Genomic DNA, 20545 nt, shown 5'->3' with positions numbered 1-20545 from the left:
GTTTTAAATCCCCTCAACCTAATTTCACTTTTTTGGCCACAGTAACACAGACAAGACCATAACACAATATTTTATTACATATAGCTTTATTATATTTGACAAATTTTAGCATTTGTTAATATATATCAAGTCAGTCCAGAGGTGAATTCAGTTTATATTAAGATGGATACATACAAACACAGACACAAACTGCTCGTCACACATTTAACTGGATATGCACAATTATGTTTAATTAAAAATGTAAAAGATAAATGACAAGTATTAGGCTTATAATGCTGACTATCAACACTTAAACATTAATTGAGTTGGGAATTTCTTTGCATCAAACTAACCAGAGAAAGTAAATAAAATAAAAAACCAATACATTTATTAATAAATATATTTTTGTTCCTTGTTTTATATTGAGCACTTTAAGTACTTCCACAACTTCTGGGCACTAACAAATAGCAGCAGCTATCAGGCCTGACTCACAAAGCAGAAAGACAAAGCCCAGTATCGTTTCAGTTTTGGCACTGCTTCAAACACATTGTAAAATAATCTTCAACATTCACTTTTGTTATTTTTCTGATGGATAATGGTAATAAAATAAGACTTCTCTACAGTACTGCATGTTCTGATTTCCAAATGGCACAAGGAGGAGAGCTGCACAGAGACAGCAGACTGTGAAAAAGACACACATGCTTGCTTATTACAGTGACTTTACATTTAAGGCGAATTAGACAGCCAAACAACTCACAACACAAACATTTGGAGAGGTATCTCTGCGATTCAAGGAAAAACATAAATGCTCTCAAGCTTCAACAGAGATCACGTTTTACAAACATCCACACAGATGCAGCACTGACAGGAATTTACATCTAAAATGCGTTATTACAGTTTTTTCTTAGTGCAATTGTAAGTTATATTAATTCTAACATCTTCTGTTTACTACAATAGTACTTTTTGTTGAGGTGATTGACAGCGTGACCAGAAGAGCCGGCGAGTGCCCTGGATGATGAAGAGAATTACATAGACATGTGCTCTGGAAGCACATAGGAGATGTCATCCCATGGGTGACGGTACAGACCCTGCTTCAGTCTCTTCTGGTCCAGGTAGTGCCCTGAGATGATCCAAAAAAAAATAAGCAGTTGGATTTACTGATAAACAGTAATGTTGGCCTTCGTGCAGATGTTACTATAGCAACAAAAAGCAGCTTACCAATGAATCCCATGCTGCGCCCCAAAACAAAGATTCCATTTAAAGCACCGATGTCTACAAACTCATCCGCTTCATCCCTGCAGTGCGGTGACAAGGAAGAAAACAACAAAACCGCTGACAGTCTCTCCAAATCCAAAGTAGTTTAAATAATTTTCAACAGACAGTGATTTTAAAAATTTTCAGTATGTAAAAACACATCGTGGTATTCTAAACATGTAAAAACCACAATGGTTGTTAGGAAAAATAAAGGCAGGGACATGGTGATGTGTTGAAAACAAACCTTGTAAAGCCGCCACAGGTCCTGAGCAGGTCCACAAAGGCAACACCAATGAAACCATCCACATTAAGGATCAGGTTTGGCTTCTGGTTGATACACAGAGAAAAATATTACCTATTAGACGTCAGACAACTTTTGTTAAAGGTGACAAAAAATAGTGGATGAAGTCCTACTTTAGAAGTGGTGATCTTTTCCACTTCTAGAGCGTAGTCCAGCAGCTGGCAGGACGGGAAATTCTGCTTCACAAAGTCTTTCAAGATCTGGACTCTCATGTCGGGATTATTGATCTGAGAAAGTAAAAAAGTCTTATTTTTTGTTGAGAAAATGTACATACATTTATTCAAATTAAGTTTATTGATGGCTGCACGGTGGCGCAGTGGTTAGCGCTCTTGCCTCACAGCAAGAAGGACCTTGGTTCAAGTCCCGGCTGGGGGACCTGAACCAGAACATCAATGGGGGACCTTTCTGTGTGGAGTTTGCATGTTCTCCCCGTGCATGTGTGGGTTTTCTCCGGGATCTCCGGCTTCCTCCCACTGTCCAAAAACATGCTTCATAGGTTGATTGGCAACTCTAAATTGACCATAGGTGTGAGTGTGAGAGTGAATGGACGTGTGATTGAGGATATTCTACCCTGCGACAGACTGGCGACCAGTCCAGGGCATCCCTTGCCTACGCCCAAGTGGCCGGGATAGGCTCCGGCAACCCCGTAACCCCGAAAGGGAAAAACGGTCAAGGAGATGAATGAAGTTTATTGATCTATGTTATCATAGGTCATATAAATGTCTAGTTTACTTTGATTCATATTATCATAGTTTATATTTTATGGAAATATTAAACTTTGTGTTGTCTTTATTTCTTTAATCTCTGGTTTCTCCAAAACTGCTGAGTAAAATTAATAGCAACCAAAATGCAAAATGTTCCTCACAGAATTGATATACATCGCTCCACACTGGCGCAATAAGGAGTCAAACTACAGATCACGCTCAAGGACAGCAAAATGCAAACTTGGGGGAAAAAAACAACAATTATCTCTGTTTATGTAAAAAACAAGTAAATTCAAAAAAGAATCATCAGCATCTTTTATAAGTTAATTTAAAAAAAAACTAAAGAAACAGTTGAAATTTTTAAAGTAAGTGAAACAAAGTAAAACTTCAAAATAAATCAAATGACTTATCTTTGAAACAAAAACAAAAAGTGCACAGTAGCATATCTTACAAGGTCAACTCAAAATTGAAATGAATAAATAGCTCCCTGAAGTTTTGTTGAGAAATTGAAACAAAGTTAAATACAATTTGATAAAAAAGTGACTGTTAAATTGTCAATAGTTCCAGTTGAGCAGCAAATTCTCCAACAAAATGGCTTCTCATAAATTGCAGAGACTTCGCAGCAACACGGGACTGATGAGGGGGGTGCACAGAGGGGCCATAGTTATACCCACGCACGGAGCAGCCGAGGCTGTGACAGCCTTAGTTGCTAGTAGTGTGACATACAAAAGTTTGTTACAATTTCAGGAGTTTTCTACGTTTGCGTATGTTGGACACAGCTGGTACACCCTCCATTGCCTCTCCACACAAGAATACTTCTCTACGGCCTAGCTGGTAATCAGTTGACCCCTAATGCTGTCTTTATTTTCTGTTTTAATGACTCACCGACTTGACTCTGTGTCCGATACCCATGATCAACTTGCCGTCCTTCTTCATCTTGTTGACAAACTCCATAGGCAGCATCCCGCTGTCAAAAGCCTTACTGAACTGCTTAGCCGCAGCATCCAGAGCTCCCCCAAAGCGATCACCCTGACACACAAAAACCAAAAGTAAGAAACGACAGCCTTTTGTCCCAGTGGAGGCACAGGTAACATCAAGGTACAAGATCTTACAATAGTGAGGAGGCCTGAAGTCAGGCTGGAGATGAGGTCCTTGCCAGCTCGAGCACAGACAATAGTGTTGTGAGCACCAGAGACTGCAGGGCCGTGATCTGCAGTCACCATCAGACACATCTCTATGAACTGGCAGGCGTACCGTGGTAACCTGCAAGTGCACGTGGCAACAGGGTTCATGTAAACCCCTCATGTGTCAGGATAATTATTAGTTGATTGTGGCGCAAAATTCTGACCTCCGCTGGAACCAGAGAAGCCCCAGGGTTCCTCCAAGACCCATTTCAGTCTTAAAGACCTCGGTGATGGGCATGCCGGCGTAGAGGAGCTCCTGACCCCTCTCATCACAGATGCTGGTCATGAAGGAGGCTGGTTTACGGATCAGACCCAGCTCCTGCACAACAGTCAGACGCAAAAACAAATTAACTAGGGCTGTTGAGTGGCAAGAGTCTGGTGATATGATACTTCGACAGAATACACATGCCACAATATATCCCATAATATCCCAAAGACTGTAACAGAGACAATATATCACAATGTTTAAAAAGAGGATGACTTTGAAAGACTTGGTCGGGATACTAACACACCTTTATTATGAACAAAATGTTATAAAATAAATTTTATTTCACTATCTGAACATTAGGCTCTGCAAATTCCAGGTGCTTTTATTTTGAAATACTATTTCTTTCAACACTGAATGTTTTTTTTTACCATAAAAAAGCTTAAATGTGCCTTAACCAATAAGATTCTTGAAGTATAATTAGGGAAATAAAGTTCTTTGTATTTCCAAAACGACTTAAATGTACTTTATATGGGAGAATAGATTACATGATCAAAGAAATACAATCTTTAACAAGACAATCTGCCTTTTTCAGTTTTAAATGAGTTGTGTAGGTGTCATTGAGCTTTGGAACAACAACCGCCATTCATTTATTCAAACTTGTTGTTTTGTTGCTGAGCTGCTTAAAGAGGCTCAGTTTGTTCCGCTGCCAACTGGCAGTCGGGGGTCTGAGCGAAACACAAGAGTAAGACGCTGAACTAAATGTTTGCTTATAAAAAAATCATATTGTGATATTTCAAATTAATGATTCTTTTCCTCCTCCCCTACAATTTATAGCAAAGTTGTGCTTTAAAACAACAAAACTCAGTTCATTTGGTTTCCTGATCATCTGATGTGTTTTTAACTGAAAAATATTCGAATTATATCAAGTGAGAATACTGAGTTAAATGAAAAATGTTCTTGGAAAAATAGGCCTAGTCTGTTCATAAAACAATGAAATTACATCAGTGTTGAAGTTCTAGAAAGAGAAAAATTCATGTCTTTTAAAAACACAAAAATCAGTTTTTGTTTCTATATTTTTCCCTGAGAAATCTCTTCAGGTTAATTTGAATTATCTGATGTACAGAAAGTATTTACTGTAAAAACGCATCACATGAAAAACCCAAAAGAAAATGCAGCGCTCACCCGTGCCCAGGAGTAATCCATTGGGACAGTGGGAGGAGGAACCTCCTCTGCTGGCTGAATAACTCCTTTGGCAACAAGGTCATCATACACATTTCTGTGTTAACAAAACAGAACAAAGCATTTTTGAATTGGAGTAAAAAAAAAACAGAAACTGAATCCGAAAAAAAGGCAGAGAAAATCTTCTGACTTGATGATGTCTCCCAGCTCGTCAAAGCTCTTGGGTACAAAAGCACCAGCTTCTTTCAGGGCTTTGTTCTTGGCAACAGCAGTCTCAGAGGCCTGGTTGGCGCACGCTCCAGCGTGACCAAACTGAACCTGATGGTTCAAAGCAAAAACAGCCATCCATAGACCTCACTTATTCTGTTCTCTAAACAGAAACAGGCCCCTCGTCTGCCTTTTACCTCTGAGGAAAACATGGTAGCACAGGTGCCAATACACCAGCACACCACTGGCTTTGTGACTCTTCCCTGTTTAATAGCCTCACAAATCTTGTACTCTTCTGTGCCGCCGATCTGATGAAGAACAGTGAAAGCACAAGTAAAAATCAGATGTCAGCCGCCGTACAAGTGAATACCGAGTGTCTGCAGACAAAAAGTGGACAAACATGTATGGGGCACACACAAAATATCGAGGTCGTAGACCGCTCAGTAGAGTGAAAATGTTTGTTTTTTCTACAGGCTTTCTGCCAGGGACACTTAACACGCAAAGATAATAAAGGGCAAAGTAGATGAGACGTTGGGCATTCATGTGCACTGCACAAAAGGCCTGTTAGTGCTGTTCATTTGATAAGTGTGCGCTTCTGGGCTATTAGAACTTAGAAGACAATAGGGAGTGTAGTTTGTGTGGGTGTTTTACAAACACTTCCATATCACCTGCACACCCTGTGCGTGCAGCATTTAGGCGGCCAGTAAGGAGCCAGTAGCTATTTGAGTTGTCCACTCTATCACAGAGATGACGTCTTTGTTAAGACCTGGGAACCTTTTGTGTTATACATTGGATTAGACAATTATTAAGAAAGTAGGGCAGGGTTGACAAAATCGATTAATGGATCTGAATCAATCCGAGCTTAAATTGATAATAAATTGATCCATAGAAGCAGAGATCAACCCTATATTCCTTTTCTTTTCCGGTGACCTCAACATACTGTAGCGACGGACGTTAAACACTGTTAATCCATTCTGTGTTGCTATCCTCTGCTAGCGTTAAGTGATGCTGTTGTGTTCTGTGTTTCTATTGGTGCTCCAGTCAGTTAGATAAATGTGATTGGAAGAGTGTGGGTGGGGGGCAGAGGGGGAAGTGAATAGAAAGGAGTGTCGTGAGAGCGTGTGTAGGGCATACATCCAATAAGGAGACAGCGTCAGGGCAAGTCTTCCGTTTTGTGAGGTGTTTGGCGTAGTTGCAGCCAACAGGAACCATTTAAGCTGCATTAAAAGCTGCACATTTGAAAAAAGTCAGTCTCTTCATTACGACTTTTCATTACGTCTAGCCGGATGTTACAATACATTGCTGACTAAATGAACAGCTTTATATACCCACAGGCAGGAATTGTCCGAACTCTTTTAAGTAAACGTGTTTTTTTTTTAAAGTAACCATTTTTGGTCTAAAGCACCATTTTTTTGCCCACATCTTCTTGAATAAAGTGTAATGCTATAGCGCGAGCTCCACCTAGTGGCCAAACTGAAAATCCCTCCTGGAGAGACAGAACATTATGATCTGCACATTTTTGTGTTCCACCTTTTTACAAAGTACGTAAACTGTATCACAGTAATATGAATATCTTCAAAACACGTATAGATTATTTTTGTATTTCTATACAAATATGTCTAAATGTGTAAACCGAGTAAATGCAATATTGAATCGAATAGAGTGGATCGAAAGAATCTATAAAATAAGAGACTCGAATCAATTCTGGAAATTATTGGTGAAACCCAGCCCTATAAGAGAGTTTTTGTGCCAACTGTGTTTTTTTTTTCTTTTTGATGTAATGCTCTTATATTTTATGTATGAGTTTTGTGACTTCTCGCACATCTAACGTGTCTCTGTACTCATGAGCCAAGTGTTGTGGGCTCTTTGTGTGTGTGGTTGTGTTTTGTTACATTAATGTGTTAAATTCTATATTGGAAAGGAGCCAGTACCTAACTGACGACATTCTTACACATACATACAGATACTCTATCACACCCATGACAATGATATGTTCCATTTTCATGATATAACCTAACCATTAGTAGTCTCTGCACTCACCGATGCATTTATGAATGACATAGATTTACGTAGGAAGGATGCCGACCTGTCATTCTAATAGATTTCAATCAAAATTGAATGTGAACAAAGGTTTAAGCAGAAATCTAGGTTTCCTCACCTCTCCCAAGACTACGATCATCTTGACTCCAGGAGTATCTTGGTAGCGCAGCACATGATCCGTAAACACAGAACCTGGGTATCTGTCATGGAAGTTAGAGTTATACATCCGCTCAAAGCAACAAGCTGAAATCCTGGAGCAGCTCATACCTGTCCCCGCCGATGGCCACACCTTCAAAGACCCCATCCGTGGTGCGGGAGATGATGTTGTTGAGTTCGTTGGACATCCCGCCTGAGCGGGAGACGTACGCCACGCTGCCCGAACGATACAGCTTGGAGGCGAGGATGTTATCCAACATTCCACCTGTGTTCCCGATTTTGAAACAGCCCGGCTTTATTCCTCCAACCTGAACAAAAACAAAGTCTTTTGCTCTGAAGGATAACAACACAGAGGGATCATCAGCAGTTTGCCAGGGAGGTGAAGCTAGACTGACAGTTGCAGGGCCAATGATGGTGATCCCCTTCTCGTCAGCGGCTTTAATGATCTTCCTGGTGTGTGCTTCGGGGATTCCTTCAGCAATGATGGCAATGGTCTGGATCTAAAAGCCGTTGAATGGGACATTTTCATAAAACTTTGAGGAACTTTGAAGCTCACCAACAATACATGAGGGAACTTACCTGTGGGTATTCCATGGTCTCCATGGTGCTCTCAAAAGCTGAACGCAAAGAGGCAAAGCTGATAAGAACATCCACATCGGGATGCTTCTTCATGGCGTCGCCCATGTTCTTGTAAACAGGAATGAGGATCTCCTTGTGTCCCCAGTAGAACTTTTGTTTGTGGTCTCCACTGAAAAAACATAAATCAGGGAAACGTGAACACTCTCCTGCAGCAGACCAAAGAGAAGCCACATTAAAAGGGGCAAACTCACGTGAAGGGGTAAATCATAGCTGAAACGGATGGCTCCTCTCTGGAGCAAACGTAGTCAAAGTCCAGCATGCCTTGCACCGCCCGTGTCTGCATACCCCACACCATAGCTTTTGTTTGCTTGGTGAAGAGAACTGTGGATTTTGCTGCAGAACAGTAGAAAAAATTAGAGACAGAAAACAAAGAACATTGACACAGTTTAAAGAAATTTTAAAGGTTTACTAATGCCATTTCTGCAATCCAAGGCAGAGAAAATCTCTACAAACGTTTTATGAGGGTTTATTGTGAGTTCCTATAAATTAAAGAGTTTTCCTTTGGACACTTAAATGTTATTGCATTTGGATGGCAGCCTTTTCCAGCCATCAAAAGAGGGAGCTACAACACATTCACCTTCTATCCAGAACCCTCTAAATGAAACAGAAGCTTGAGCTTTGAAAGTAATAATAATCTCTATTGTGACCACATGAGTGTGTCTTCACTCACCAACAGAAGTTCCAGTTTTAACCTTCTTTGCTGGAGAACCTTCAACTTTAGTTTTTTGCACAGAAACAGTCTCTTTTCTCCTCGATGTTGGAGTCTAAAAATAAAGAATTTGATCATTTTTCTAGATGAGGAGACTTGAAAAACCTGACTTTCTTGGACATTCAAAAAATGGACAAACAGTGAAATTTCAGCACGACAAAAGACAAGCCACACAAGTAAAGATACATTTTCTGGTCCTGAAATTACATATAAATATTTTTTTAAGCAGAACTCTTGGAAGGTTTTATTGAACAAATTTCTTTTGTTTGACATATTTAAGCTAAATAAGAAGCTAAGCGTGCAAACATGCATTTTCCCTGAAATCCTTTGGACTGCACAATTCTAATGGCTGCCTCAGGGGGAAGCTGGATTGCTCTGATTTTAGAGCGGACTAGAATGCCCCATCGTGCTCTTACACAAAAGGGTTATTGGGCCTCAAATAATTTGATTCACTAAAAGGGAGGAGAAGTTGAGACAGAGTCTGAGGCCATCCTCCCCTCACTCTGTGAGTAAACTGCACTGACAGACATGACTGTGGAGACAAAGCACACACAGTAACAGACAAGGTGCAACAACTCTCTTGGATTGCACGTCGTACCGATGTGGTGTTGGAGTTGAGGAGGAAGTTGGCAGTGTGGGCAGCGACTGGCGGCTGGATGGGGATGGGTTTGTGACCCAGGGCCATGCCAACAATGGCCGTCATGTGGGTTTCTGTGCCAAACACATGAATGGGGATTCCAGTGGTCTTTCCTGTCGATGCAACAAACCATCAAGTGACCTTAAAAGAATAGCAGCAACTTAAAGATTCATTTAAAAAATAACACGTACCAACTTCCCCCATCACTCTGAGGCCTTCCTGGTAGTTGGGGCCCCCCCGACGGACAAAAATGGTGACTTCATGCTCCTTCAGGGGTTCCTGATAGTCCTTTATCGCCCTAACAATCCCCTAAAGTTGTAAAACAGTTGCAGGGTAAATAATGTGACACCAAAGGCTAAAATGAAGTCTATCAAACAACACAAATGATACCTTAAATGTTGCTGCAACATTTGTGAAGTTGGCTATACTTCCTCCAATGATCAAAACCTTTCCTGGAACGCACGGTTAAAAAACAAACAAAAAAAAACTTTCATAAACTGGATGCGGAAAGGAGAATAAAATCATGAATTTAAGCAGAGCTTTGACTTTTTCACACCATCTGGGTGCTTCTCTCGGGTCATCAGAGACAGGATGGTCTTGGCGTAGTCGTAGGTCTGCTGCTCACTCGGTGCTCCGGAATACTCCCCGTAATTGGCCAGCTCGTTCACCCCTCCTAAGTCGCAGATTGTGTCACTGGGAGTTTAGGACAGATAAACATGCAAATGATGACTAAATTCCTATACTCATCAGCGCAGTTAATAATCCGCCTCCATCAAACCCCATCCTCTGAAACTTGTTCACATGCCCTGTCCTCCTTCACTCCATCTATCGACCTCCTCTTTGGTCTTCTTTTAAGTCTCGTTCCTGGTGGTTTCAACCTCAGCATCCTAAAGAAAATCTTGGATTCTTTTGTTTCAAAAAATTGATGAACTCTTAACTTTTTAAGTGGGATAACTTGCAGAATTAGTGAATGGGAAATACTTTTTTGCCCCACTGTACATATCTTTTATCAAACATCTAATCAGAACAAAAGCCACATTTAGGCCACTTTTGAAATTTGGTTTTTAGAATTGTCTTTACACTAGTTTTAAAAAGCTCATCATTTTGCAGTCATTTATGGTTTTATTTATATTTTACCATTTGTACTCATCAGCTAGATTACTCTTAAAATGGAATTGAATGCTTTATAGGGTTTACTTTAGTTAAAATGTATTTAGGACGTTTTAAGAATCTGCCATCACCATGAATTCATTTTTTTTCTTTTTCTTATATCACTTTTGTCTACAAATGGATAGAAGAACTCAGCAGTTCACACAGGGAATTATTAGTCATGGTTGATGTGTCTGCACGTCACGCTTTACGTCTTCGACAGACGGCGGCAAACTCCTTTCTGCAGACCCTCTAAAACAGCAGCATCCGGAACCGAGTGTTCGTCTCTGGGCTGCATCTCTTCAGAAAGCCAAACCTAATTATGCGTAGTGGAACCACATCAAGAGTCTATGGATAATGAGCCGAGCAAAAGGAGCACCCTCTGAGTATTTCTGGTGCTCTTCTTATTCAGTTTGTTTACCTGTATACCACAGAAGCTCCCCCTCCAGCCACCATGGTCCAAATTCTGCCTCGAGGGTTTAACAGGGTCAGCTTGAGGCTGGCGCCGCTTTTTGCATCAAGGTCTGCGATGTAAGCCTCCTGCAAGACATGCAGACACAGTGGTAAGAGCACTGTTTAATCGATCCCACAAAAGCAACAAAGCAGACATGGAAATAGGTTTTAAATCTGCCGTAAACCCGCCAGCCGGTGGGATATACCTCAATGGTTGTTTACAGCAGCCTTAGCTACAGCTGGAGGCTAAGATGAAGTATAAAAAAAAAAAAAACACTTCTAATCAAAAGACACCCGCTGTCCCAAACCTCTGCTCTGCCTCACAGGAGCCCAATTAGACCGGGCCGTCTGCTGAACTGACAATCTATGTCTCTAATGGGCTCCGAAAAGAGGAAAAAGAATCCTAAACAAACAAGCTTCATTATTTAAAGCTGAGTTTATTTTTAGCTAGACTCTGTCAATTTATGACAATTGTAACATGTTGCTTTTATGGCCCGAGTTGAAAAATTAATGCATCAAAGGTTGAATTACACACATAAGACAAAGGTCTTTAATTTAACAGTTTATTTGATAGCAAATCATAAGGAAAAAAATGAATCAAAGATTATAATATGTACGTCTTTTTCTATGTCTTTGGTATATTGTTTATGTCCATATTTTTGATCCACATCTATGTTGCTGTATGCTTTTATTGTTAGTGGACCAAATGCCCAGACAGTGAACTAAAAACACATAAAATATATTTTTGGCATAAATGGAACCCCATAGATTTCATTAATCCTTGTATTTCATGTCCTTAGAAATTTTTTTTTTCTTTTCTACAGGATTTATGATTTACTGCAGAAAAAAACCCACAATGACACTTCCCGGTCTATTCTTTCCTCACCTCAGGATATGCCTCCCTGCCGAAAGGGGGAGGAAACTCCACGTCTCCCCATTTGGCTTTACAGATATAGTCGGCAGTAGCATCAATCTTTGCTGCCATGTCCAGGACGTAAACTCCATCTTTTGTGACAACTAGTAAAGTAGTAAAAAAAATTACAAGATGTCACTGAAATACCCCAAGAAAGCTGCACATACAGGAAGTGATAATCAATTAAAAGTGAGAAGAGTTGATGCTCAGACTCAGGTGATCCACCCGGCTTCCTGCGGTGCCAGGAGGAAGTGGAGCGGGGGGGGACGAGTGGCCGGACATCAAAGTAGGAGCGCAGCTACATCAACAAGAACAGCTGCCGGGGGGCATGTGCTGGTGCCAAATTACTTCATTAAAAACCCACAACTTCCTTCATCAAGCAGCAACAGCATGAATTATTTCACGGTTTTCTCGCAAAAAATGTGTCAGAGTCGACGTTTTCTGTGGTGTTTGGAAATAATTTTACCCAACTCAGTCTCCTTTCTTTACATTTTTAAAATAATCCAGTCATATTAACTGTTTTCACAGAGACAAATCATGGCTTTTTGGGTGGGAGAAGTGAAAACCCACCGAGAGGGTTGATCTCCAGGTATGTGAAGAAGAGTTCTTCATAAAGGTTGAAGAGCCCAACTATGAAGCTGGCCAGAACCCTGAAGAGAGATGATGAAGACTTTCAGATGCCAAATCCATTCATTACATAATAAGGATTACAATTGAGAAAAACAATCATGATGGGTACAATCAAGTTCTGCTAAAATTCAACTATAATTTATGATTCTAAAGACTAGACTCTAACTTTTAATGTAATTGCATTGTAAAATTGCTTTTCCCTTTGCATGTAATGCCTAAAATACTTTTCTTTTCGGAATTTTATAAACAAAGTTAGCACAAATTCAAATAGCTTTAGTGTATAGGTTTAAAAATCATATACATCAGTTTTTGTATTAAATTTGGGCAAAAGTATTAAATACCCACTCCAATCATCTTATGATTTATTTTAAAATCATTCCCAGAGGTCTTTTAATTATGATTATGCTGTTTTTAGGACATAGTTTCCTGCAAAGTCCAGGTGTTTATTAAAATTTGCCCTTTTCCTTATAGCTAAAAATGTCATAATCATAATTAAAAGACCACATTTGGAACACTTTGAAAATAAATCAAAAGATGATTCCCATAGGTCTTTACCATAAAAAAAATGACAGAAACATAAGATTTGTGCAAGTTAAACATTTAAAAATGTAAACTTAGCAGCAGAACTTTTATATTGGACTCAAAGTGGCCAGTGTATGTATGCAACGGACCATATTTGTTATCTACAGGCTATGAAACACAATTTTCTTGTGACAAATAATGTGAGTGATGATAAGCTGCAGCCAACATCACTTCAGCTTTGTTGACACTTGTATTGACAGGAAACAGCCCGTCTGTAAATTAGCAAGGGTGCTTGTTGTTGGGGAGGGAAAACCTTAGATTGCCCCATTCATCACAAGTCAAGTGGAGAGAAGGGGGAGATAGTATCATGAACGTCAGCTGTGTCCTGAACTAACAGACCCCCATGGCAGAAACCATCGAAAACAAAGCAGCATCCACATCCATCAGGTGGAAAATCGGCTTCTTGGTTTTGGTTTTGTCTGCGGTGCGATGAGTCATTTCAGGGGTTGCTTCTTCAAACGTCAGCCATGACAACGGGTCCCGGCAGACTCTGCTGTCACGAGAGCGCCTCAGGAGAAATGGACAGGAGTCACTGGAGGGCAAGCCTCTGTATCCATCCCATCAAAATTCTGCTCTGAATGTGGCTTCCGAGCAGAAGTCACACTAAGAGCACTGCTGAAAAAATATTTGTGAAATGGAACCTTGCTCCCGATCCAGCTTTTACTGCCAATTGAAGAGCAATTATGAGGCTTTATTTACCACTCCTCCCTGTTCATATGCAATTTTGTAATATAAATGTAAAATATATAAATTATTTATGTGTCAGGATTCAAAATGGGGATACAGGTTTACTTTAAAAATCAATTGAAATATGAAGAAATTTTAAGAAAGATGACAAAAAAGCAACTAAAAGCAACAGTTTAGGAAAGTCCTGGTTTTGAGATTAAAAATGCATTTTTTTTGCTTGGGACGCCTCACAGCAAGGTGTTGGTTCAAATCTTGGCAGGGAGCTTTGTTGTATCCAGGGATTCAGCGGGTTAAGAATGGATGTTCTTGAACAAGAACATGTTAGAAACACCATTTTCATGGATGTGAGCCTAAAATGTTTTTTTTTTTTCAAGAAAATCCCTAAAAGTAATCTTAAAATAAGATGCATTTGATGTGAAGCTAAACATAGAAATTTCTCATTTTTAAATGAATGTATAGACAATATTTAGCTCAGTGTCCACGTTTCGTCAGACTTACGCTCTCTTGTCGTTGGGCGCTTTGGTCAGCAGGGCTTTCTTCACCTGGTCCTCATCTATCTTTTCATCCACCCTGATTAGCAGCTTTTGGGCTTTGGCATCTACGTCTCCAACATCCACCCCCCCTTCATGGTGAAACAGGATATAGTCGCCCTCTCGGGCGGCATAGATGCACACGTAGAATTCCTCTTCCTGACAGTAGCCAAAAAAAAAAGTGATTATCTTTAAATAGACTGGAACATTGCGGATTTTGGGAATGAGGTTTACCTGCTTGTGAGGCACAAACGGCTCGATGAGGAAGTTCTTGAGAATTCCCTTTGCTTTCCCCACCTGTCAGTCATCCACAGAACAATTTCAGATTCTTAAGTAAAGCAAAAACAAAGCTTCAAAAATAATTTTTTTTCTGTGGAGAGAAAATGGCTTTTGCTCAAATGTACCTCAGGGAAAAGTGGAATTAAAACAACCGAAGCCTGTCACTTGACAAAAATTAATTGGCATTTGAAATAAGAAAGGAGAGTTGTAAATGTAGAGTGGAGCTGAAAGCCTCGGCTCGTTTTTATGGAATCTGTCACTTTTGCAGTTAAAGGCCAACAGGCACAAAGAGTCACTGGGGACCTTCTGAGAGCAGCCAGCCGGAGAGAGTAAAGACAGAACTGCCACTCTGCAGAGAGCAACAATAACAGGACGTTATTGACTTCAAAAAAACAACAAGATCAATGAGATAAATGAGGAGGCATTTCCTTGCTTTTCTTGACGCTTTCACTTGAAAAAAAGGCAGTTTTGATCATTTGTTGGTACATAACCTCGCTCCAAACCACAGTAACTAATGCTCTCTTGATTACAGGACTAGAACTATAGAAACCAGGAAGCAAAAATGCTCGGAAAAGGAGGAAAGAACATGAGAGGAACCAGCCACATCCAGCCTCAGAATGCAAATCAGACACTGCATCCATCATGCATGCTCAGGGACACCAATTAATCTCTGTCATTAACATAACATAACCCAAATATTCTTTACATGAAATCAACCACACCAAATTTCACTCAAATACTCACTCTGATCATCTTTGGATCCAAGTGATCTTTTAATTGTGACTATTTTAGCAAAAATAAAATAAAAACCTGTGTTGCTTTTTAGAACATAATTTCTGCAGAGTCGCAGAATAGTTCATTAGAAATTCGTCTCTGAGTTGTAGGCGGCACCGTTGACACGTTGCAACCCCGCCTCCCCTTACCGTCACACATAAGAGCTGTCCGCTTACACACTCGCAAGCTAGCTTACAGCCCCTCACACACTCCAAGATGTAAATGGATCTAGTTGTCCACAAGTGGATCCATCGGAATGGAGAAGAGTATTTTGGGTGTCCTAAATACGATCTTTTGCAAATAGCATTTTTCCGTCTGCGCCCGATTCACAAGAAATACCAGTTTTGAGCTTGATTTTCTTAATGTATTATTTATATATCATCAGAAAAATGCCACAAGAAAAATGTTAAAAACACAGTTTTCAGTGGGCTGGGTCTACAGTTATTTTGCTGCAGCTGTTTTTACATGATCTAAAGGATGATAAATATGTGCATTTTCACCACTGGGACGTCCAAACATTCTTCTTTATTGTTTTATGAGCCCTGCAGTTTCTGCATGACTTCCTTTTAGATTTATGGGATACAAAAAAACCATCTTTCAGCTAAAACAAGTTTTTTGATTTGTTTTTTTTTTTCAGTGGCGGCGTTCGGCTTAGCAGTGCTGACTGGACTGGACTGATCCGCAAGCAGCAAACAGACATGCGGCATGGGCTTTAGCAAAATGGGGTGACAGGAAGGTTAGTGGGCTCTTAGGCAGAGTAAGACAGTGGTCTTTGGTGAAGGGCAGAGGAAGGAAAACATACCGTCGCCTCTTTATTCAGACGTGGCTTGAGCCAGTTTTTGACACCATTCAGGTCCAGGTTGACGCCAACCAAACCCAGCTTTCCTCTCCTCTTAATGAGCTGGTCCGGCTTCACCACCAGCCGCTGCAGGAGGAAGACAGGCGTGATCACTTCATCTGGGCTCAAAGTTTCCATTTGAAAAGACAACATTTAAATGCTTAATGCCAGTTTTAGGTAATTCATCATTTAGCTCAACTTGAAGCCTTCATTAAAGTCCAACTCCGATCATCTTTTGATCTATTCTAAAAGCGTTCCCAGTGATCTTTTAATTATAATTATAATTAGGCTGTTTTTAGCCAAAATCCTGTGTTGTTTTTTATGACATGGTTTCTGCAAAGCGGCAATAATTCATCAGAAATTCACCTCTGAGTCGTGGGAGGGACCATTGGTGCAGCTCTCTGTAGTCTGCTCCTGATTCACAACAATTTGAATAAAGAATTCCCCAGAAATGCAATTTTGAGCTTAATTTATGTCCTCCATCATCAGAAAAATACAACAAGAACATGTTAAAAACACTGTTTTCATCGGGGTGGGTCTTTGATGAGTTGGGTTTAATAGGAATCCCTCTTCTATCATCCACCCCTACATGACAGCGGCACCATAACATCCTCCCCCACCACCACTTTTGCAAGTCAAATCTAGAGGATGACTTATGACAGTGAAGCCATTACTGCCGAGCTGCTTGCCAGTGAAAGGAGGAGGGAGCTGGGGGCGGGGGGGAGGGGTTAATGTGATTTCCTGATCAATTGTACGGCACCACACATCTCCGTGGATCTGCCCTCCACAATCTTTTTACCCTTCAGATAGAAAACCGACAGAGACAGACAAATGACGACGTCCCTGCAGCTGGATAACTTTATTAAGCTGCACTGCAGACTGTCCATCTGTGACAGCATTTCTGCAAGGATGCTGAGAGGAAAAGTAACAAAAAACAAAGTGGGCTTTAAATCTAACAGTGAGATTGAGAGTATCTGTCGCCATTTTCTCGTGCGCTTTTACTTTGCGTCATTTGCACTTAAGGAAAAGACTGACCACTCCCAACGGTGACGTCACCAGAAGACTCTGGCTCCTTTGCCAGACTGAGGAACTGCCTCTATAAATAGAGGATTGTTTACTGCCATCTGCAGGGGGGGCCGTACTTTAATGAGACGGTAGATAGGCGTCCACGTATATTTCTGTCACGACCACCTCTTACCTCTGTGAGGAGCCACGGGTGCTCCTGCGTCAGTTTGTCAAAGTTGGTCTCCGGAGTCACGTTAGCATAGCGGAATCTGTTCTGGACCGCAGCTGATGAGAAGATGAACTTGTAGAGGAACTCCTTCCCCGTCTGCTCAGAGATGGCCTTGGCTGACATGACTGCTCAGGACAGGAGGGATGGAGGAGAGAGAGGACGAGCAAGGAGATGAGACTTTGAGATTGGAGTCGGGTTATGGGCAGAGACAAAGGATTTGGGGGAAAGTTTAACAAAGATATACTGGTTTGAAGCCAAGATTTAAATTAAAAAAAGGAAAACTTAAACCAGAGGAATAAAAAAAAACAACTTCAAGATTGATATTTGCATTTAAAATATACAAAGCAATTCACAGAAAAACACCTGCAGCAGGAACATCAGACTGACCTTCAGTTTATTCATTTGGAGAACCTAAAGGCTAAAATTTGGCTACAGTTTTATTTTTTATTTATTATTATTATTATGGCATTTTTCTATACTTTTTTGGGTTAAGAAATTGTCAAATTAACTTTAAAAGCTCAGAAAAATGTCTATTAACCCCTTGATGCTAATTGATAATCAATTATGTCTTCCCTTCAAGTAGCAAGTAGATGCTAAATAAAGATAAGTTTGGAGCAGAAGTGGTTTCATGCATTTATGCACGAAAATGTGTCAAAGGGTTAAGCTGAAACTCCTGCAGGAAATAAGACCACAAACCATTTTAAGGGATGGAGAATTCAACATCCTTGCTTATAAAACTCCCAACTTAAGAACCAAGAAGGTTGAATTTCATTCTCAATCTATTTCTGTTATCTGTGTGTTCTTCCAAAAGACCAAGATGAGCGGAGACACTTATCTGACCCTGAAAATGTTTGACTCTCCTGTTGTTGCAATGTCACTCTTGCCACAGCTCGGATCAAGGAGAAGGAGAAGAAAAAAGCTCAACCAGGAGATGTGTGAGAGTGTCTGGCCCCTAAAGCCTCTGGCATGCTGTTCACCAAACCCTGAAGGAAGCAAGCCACCTGACTGAACACTAACTGAAAAAATAAATAAAAAACAAAAGTAAAGCTCATTAAAAGTTAATAAATATAAAATGTAGACAATATTGATTCTGTCCACAGGTTCCTGCATTGACTTAGAAAAAGGACTTTCTATTCTTCTTATTAGTGAGTAAATCCCTGTTTTCAAAGTATGATGGGAGTAATAGAGATGCATTATTCTGACTTGATAGCAAATAGCTCCTCTATAAAACTGTAAGGTGGACATAAATATTCAATTTCCATTCAATTCTCCCCTAGAACTGAGCGGACAGCATCAAGCTTAATTGCAGCTTTTAACAAATCTGGTTATTAATATTACTGAAAACTGTATTACATCGTGTCCCCTTAATTCTATTTTTTATTTTAGTCATTTTGATCACTCTAGGTTAGCTTCATTCAAAACTCAACAAGAACCAGACGACTGCAGTTCTAATGTGAGCACACTTATGAGACGATGCTTAATTACTTGTGTCTCATTCAACCACATCCTGCTGAGGCTTCCGTACCAAACCACCCGCAAACCTTAACGCATTCGGCTTTCACATCGACTTGGTGTGATTATCGTACAGCCGCAACTGAGATCCTACTTTAAAAAGAGAACAACGACTGAAGTAAAGTGTGTTTTTAGAGGAAAAGATGAACGAATTAGACCCTAATTTTCCACTTTCTTAAAAGGTGCAACTAGATTACATCATGCTTAAGTTTTTAAGAAGACATTAATGTGCTGTATTTGTTATTTAAATCTTTATTTTAACAATAACAATAAATCATCTAAATAGGCAAATAAGCAAACCATGCTGCAGTCTCTGAACATAAAAGGATCGGGCCAAAGATTGTAACAGTCTTTAATGAAAATACCACAAATATTTTCTGCTCAAACTAAATTGACAGTGTCAAAAACTAACAATATATTAGATAACATCACTAATTGTCTCCTCTCAGAGCTCAACTAGCAAGGATGTCCGATAACCTTGCAGGGATGGAGTGAGCCTTCATTAAGCTGAAAGCTTTTGCCTGCCTGCAGCCCTGGCAGCCATTTCTTTGGACCACTTTCTCATTATTGATCCTCACTGTTCCTGAGTCACCATCACCAAGCAGGTTCTAGGCTAAACAGATGAGGTTCTGTTCATCTTCTGATTCCTCTGTGCTGCAGCTGACCTGTCAGTGGTGTTGCAGAAAACATGCAGGAACAGTTGCAAACAGAAGATGGACTGACTGCAAAATAACTGAGCAGGTGCACTTATATATATATATATATATATATATATATATATATATATATATATATATATATATATATATATATATATATATATATATATATATATATATATACATAATTCCATTACTTTTATTAAAACTTACTTTTTTTGTTTTTCATTTGGAAAAAATGGATGTTAAAAAAGCCTAAAGCTAGGAAAATATACAATTTAAGATTGAAAAAGCAAATGACTCACCTATTTTGTGTCGCTGAAGTGTGTCGTGTCCGGGGATGCCTGCTGTGTCACGCTGCTTTCCCCGCCTGCGTGGATCAGCCTGTTTCTTGGAGATGAACCGTCGCTTCTCGCCTGTTTTGTTTGGCAAAGGTAATCTGACGATAGACTCGCCGAAGCTTCCTGGCCTCTGATTGGCTCCTTCTTGTTGGGGCGTTCAATGCCCCTCGGAAATTTCATAATTGACCATTTTTGTGGGGGGTCACTTTTTAAAATGCGAAATTTCACTTAAGAAGTTTGACTCCGTGTAAATGTGAGTGATGGGTGTGTGATATATGTTACCCTGCGACAGAGCTGTCCAAGGTGTCCCCTGCCTTCGCCCATCAAAGGTTACTCTCGCATTTTCTCTTTATTTTTTTGTTTCATTTTATTTTTTATTCCCTTTTGTGTTTGTTATTAATTAGTATTTTTTAAAGAATGTAACACGTTTGTTCTGTATTCAGAATTCTATTGTACATTATATGTGCATAATTGTTGTATTTTCTTGTTTTGTATGTTGCAATTGTTCAATAAAAAAAATAAAATAAAAAAAAGACCCCTAAAAGGCCAAACGGAAGTAGATGAATGAATGTTTGACCCCCGTGTACGGAGAAGTTACGAACATGTTAACCATTCTAATATATATATATATATATTAGAATGTTTAACATGTTCGTTAATTCCGACCAAGTAATGAAGCCTTCAAAATAAAATACATTCTTAAAAGGTGCTGCAATCATAGAATTTTGTTTAATGTTTAGGAAAAGTAAAAAAATCTAACTCAGAAT

General features: G+C 39.8%; 1 protein-coding gene across 3 annotated transcripts; it reads right to left on the bottom strand.

The window, feature by feature from the left end:
- Positions 1–69: 69 nt before the first annotated feature.
- aclya (ATP citrate lyase a) lies at positions 70–19929 on the bottom strand. Of its 3 annotated transcripts, XM_020705135.3 has the most exons (29): positions 19743–19882; positions 18107–18282; positions 17231–17391; positions 15997–16119; positions 14376–14438; positions 14110–14300; positions 12283–12362; positions 11686–11816; positions 10768–10886; positions 9754–9890; positions 9588–9649; positions 9389–9506; positions 9159–9310; positions 8522–8615; positions 8043–8184; positions 7792–7960; positions 7608–7712; positions 7324–7520; positions 7175–7256; positions 5214–5324; positions 5000–5127; positions 4813–4906; positions 3587–3741; positions 3351–3501; positions 3124–3267; positions 1648–1761; positions 1478–1560; positions 1198–1274; positions 70–1099 (listed from the first exon to the last, which is right to left on the bottom strand). In XM_020705135.3, the coding sequence occupies exons 3-29, from the start codon at positions 17387–17389 to the stop codon at positions 1005–1007; spliced, it is 3276 nt and encodes a 1091-aa protein (XP_020560794.2). In that variant the 5' UTR covers positions 17390–17391; positions 18107–18282; positions 19743–19882; the 3' UTR covers positions 70–1004. The 3 variants fall into 3 exon arrangements, with proteins under 3 accessions (XP_020560794.2, XP_011476241.2, XP_023813193.1); XM_011477939.4 differs by lacking the exon at positions 18107–18282 and having other exon boundaries at positions 19743–19929; XM_023957425.2 differs by lacking the exon at positions 18107–18282 and having other exon boundaries at positions 17231–17443; positions 19743–19869.
- Positions 19930–20545: the final 616 nt, after the last annotated feature.

Source organism: Oryzias latipes, chromosome 8 (genome assembly GCF_053564925.1).
Source record: "Oryzias latipes strain Hd-rR chromosome 8, Olatipes_Hd-rR_3.1".
In the NCBI taxonomy this organism is placed as follows: Eukaryota; Metazoa; Chordata; class Actinopteri; order Beloniformes; family Adrianichthyidae; genus Oryzias; species Oryzias latipes.
Note: the sequence above shows the minus strand (reverse complement) of the source record. Positions and strands in the feature narration are given on the sequence as shown.